Source organism: Vanessa cardui, chromosome 2, assembly GCF_905220365.1.
Source record: "Vanessa cardui chromosome 2, ilVanCard2.1, whole genome shotgun sequence".
Lineage (NCBI taxonomy): Eukaryota > Metazoa > Arthropoda > Insecta > Lepidoptera > Nymphalidae > Vanessa > Vanessa cardui.
The window spans coordinates 10,135,212-10,138,856 of NC_061124.1; the positions used below are offsets into that span (position 1 = coordinate 10,135,212).

General features: G+C 28.0%; 1 protein-coding gene across 1 annotated transcript; it reads right to left on the reverse strand.

The window, feature by feature from the left end:
- Positions 1 to 1,441: 1,441 nt before the first annotated feature.
- LOC124538267 (probable histone-lysine N-methyltransferase set-23) lies at positions 1,442 to 2,608 on the reverse strand. The gene has a single exon (XM_047115267.1). The coding sequence runs from the start codon at positions 2,599 to 2,601 to the stop codon at positions 1,654 to 1,656; it is 948 nt and encodes a 315-aa protein (XP_046971223.1). The 5' UTR covers positions 2,602 to 2,608; the 3' UTR covers positions 1,442 to 1,653.
- Positions 2,609 to 3,645: the final 1,037 nt, after the last annotated feature.

The following is a 3,645-nucleotide window of genomic DNA, read 5'->3' on the forward strand; positions in this document are numbered from 1 at the left end:
GTTTTGTAAAAATAATAAAATTAAGCAGTGGTTATTAGAAAAATCTTTGGGTTTCACATTTACTCCGAGTCCATAGAGTAGTGTATAATATTACTTTAGTTTTCTAATTACAAAAACTACTATTTTGCAACTTATTGCTTAAGTTCACGTTTATTGAATTTAACTTTTTATTTGAGCTTTACTAGAATTTGTTAGTTAGGCGATGTTGACTAGATACAATAACACGGAAAGTCATAAAGAGACTGAGATCTAAAACATATTATAGAGATTCAAAAGAAAGTTATTTATTGTATGTTGCGTTTTAATAAACTAGTTCCATTTTGGGGTGCTTTTATTAAATATTGTCTATTTATTTTTCTGTTTCGAGTAGTCCCTACACCATTTACAATTTTATTGCCATGACCATCATCATGCACATTTGCTAAATAAATACCGTAGGAGTATAATAGAACGCGATTTAATTTTTAACGCACAAGACACGTATATATAACATACGCATTGTCAATTTATGATATAAGTAAGAGTTTGTAACATTATAACTATGATAAGTTTGTTAAATAAAAATACTCTACTTTGGTATTATTAAAATATTTTGGCTACGACGATCGATATTATATCGATATTAGCAAATTTAGTAGATAAAACTTACTAAATATTACAGTGGATAAGTACGTGCTCAGAGATGCACTCTTTATTACGTAAGCATAATGCATATCGACGCGATTAAGTCACGGCATTCCGTGCTAACAGAGGCATTACATTGCCAAAAACCTCAATCACTCAATCACACATCAGTTGCGTTCAATTTGTGAAAATAAATTCTCAATAACGCTTATTAGTCCAATTTGAAACCGGAAACCTCTGAATCTACAGCTGTATAATGATTAGACAAATGAGAAAGTTACACATCACACCTATAGATCATTCTTTTGAACTGATATTCCAGAATTATTATCAATGACTTTTTTTTATTTATATACAAAAATAAATGCAACCATCAATAACTGAATGATAGGGTTTGTTGCAGCAAATAGAAAATTATAGGTAGGGAAATTATAGAAGCAACTAAAAAGCCTTAAGAGCATTGAAACTTACTCAATTTTAAATCTTAAAGTGGTGGACATATTTTGATCTACGTTTGACAGTAAATTTACAAACTGACTATAATATTTTTCATCTTTTTCATTCACGAATAACAAACTAAATAAAATAAATGAATAAATACATAAATATACCCATATACTTTTTGTCTTGCTAGATGCACTTTCCAATTTATTAATCAATTACCACCCATGAAAAGCCAGAGAGGATCACTATTATAGAGATAATATATTATTTTATTCGGTTATTGTGCAGTAATTAAATTAATATATTAAGCAAACAATTTATTTTTACAATTATACTTTTAATTATATTATGCAAGAAAATAAAACAAATTAAATGATAATAATTAATATATTTCAAGTAGTTTTTTTTTATAATAATCTTATAAATTATATACTGGCAATATTGGTTATTTATTTAATAGTATATTAATATAAAAAAATATTACTCATTTTCAGATGCACTGCAATGACAAACAACAATATCATACATCAACAACTCATAATTGGTATCAAACAATGGATTATCTAGAATAAAAAAAAAATTATCTTAGTAAACATCATATGGCATAAATCCTCTACAATTTGAACTTCTACATAAGCATATCTTTCTTTCATTTAAACTTTCAGATATTATTTCCTTTGAACTAGTTAGATAACTGGAACCATAATCAAATGTAATCTCACCATTTGCAAGTATATCGACACAACTAAAAAGGGCTAGTTTAGGTATGGGAGAGTCAACTCTAACCGGTATTATAACACAATTCGATTCACAACTATGATTTATATACCTTCCAATGTTGCCGAACAAGCTTGGATCAACAAATGTTTGTATTACAATTCCGTTAACATGTTCATTTAAACAAAAAATATAATTCATTTTGTTATGTGTTTGATTGAATTTTTGGCGACGTAAGGCTTCTGATTTTGTTATGACCTCTCCGGCATATTCACATACAAATGTTCCTTTGGGGATAAATTCCCTTGTAAATAGCCCTAAACCTTTTGATACATCTTCACAAGTTGTAACAAACAGAGTGTCTATGGGTCCATTCTGTACAACCCTATTTCCACACGTTTCTGAACACTTGCAATGCTGACTGCATTCAATTATTGGATAACAATGCAAACCTGTCTCCTGTTCCTTTACTTTAAATATTTCTACATATTGTGAAACGATATGTGAAGTATAATTTGAACCACCAGAAATTTTAAGACAACTACAATAATTTTCTTTACATTTAAAATTACAATCACAGCTATGTGCAAGTTGAGAATTAAATTTTTCTATCAAACTAATATACTCATTAGTTTGATCCTCAGGGCCCGGTATGTTCTCGTCAACATAGTCAATGCCATCTTCCTTATGTGAATAGTTATCATGCATAATATACAAAATATTGTATCGGTCTAAGTTATTACAATATTTATTTATCAAAAATCCAAAATTACAAGTAAAATTAAGAATAGAACCTGCTAAACTGTCATAAGTCATAACAAACGTTGACAAATAGCAATTTATCATTTATGACACATGAAAGAGACTCTATGGTTCGATATTTTTGTCTTTCCAACTTCTAAGACAATCTAAATGTATAAGAAAACTAACTATCGAGTTTTTAATAGAAATATATACAGTAATTATACTGTATAAATCTGGAACACGTGTAATGGTGAATTAATTAAAAAAAATAGGTAAATAGGTCAGATTTTCTCATTTTTTGCCTTTGAAAAAGACAAGGCTGTTGCTTTCTTTTTTTCAAATTTCTCTTAATTTTGCGTCTTTTAAAATTAATTACAACTCTTTAATTTAGCATTCAGTTCTGAGTTCAATTTGAACGTTGTGTAAAATGTTAAAGTTGTGGTTTGTTGTTGTTATAAATTGGATTATATTTATTTTTTTTAATATTTTTGTCTTTAAAGTTTTTTATGCCTTCTTATAAAATCAAATTAATGATCTTACTTCAAATAATTATTAATATGTAACATATTCCGCCGTGGGTGCAGCATAATTCCTACTGTATTAGAACCAAATTATTTATGAAAGAGTTATAGCATGACACCTAATAGAGACAGAATAGTCGATAAGGCATGTCCTTATATAGGATATAAATTTACGTTGACACACTGCATTCATTCTCATGATTCTGCCAAATATTGCGGTTCAAATAATGACTTTTTTAATGATAAAACGGGCTGATAAAATATTTTTATTAGAGACTAGTCCACACTTTTTATGACCTAAGAATTGGCTTCTACGTATCGTAAGTATTCTAAAATACGAGACATATTTTCTATTTAAATGTTTGTTTATTCTGTTTTTACAGACACATTAAATTACAACCAATCATAGACAATTTCTCTATTACAACCATAAATTTTCTCAAGAAAGTTTTTGTATTAATGCAACTATTTAGGTATTTGGTTTAATTATTCCTATTCTGATTATGAATCTGATAATCGAAGCATTATTTTGTCTATACTTTCATGATTATAAACCATGGACAAAAGATTGACATGGCTGTTTGTCACACTATAA

What these genes read in the sequence shown, in the direction of transcription:
- LOC124538267 (XM_047115267.1), bottom strand. Translation starts at nt 2,601, where the DNA reads ATGACTTATGACAGTTTAGCAGGTTCTATTCTTAATTTTACTTGTAAT.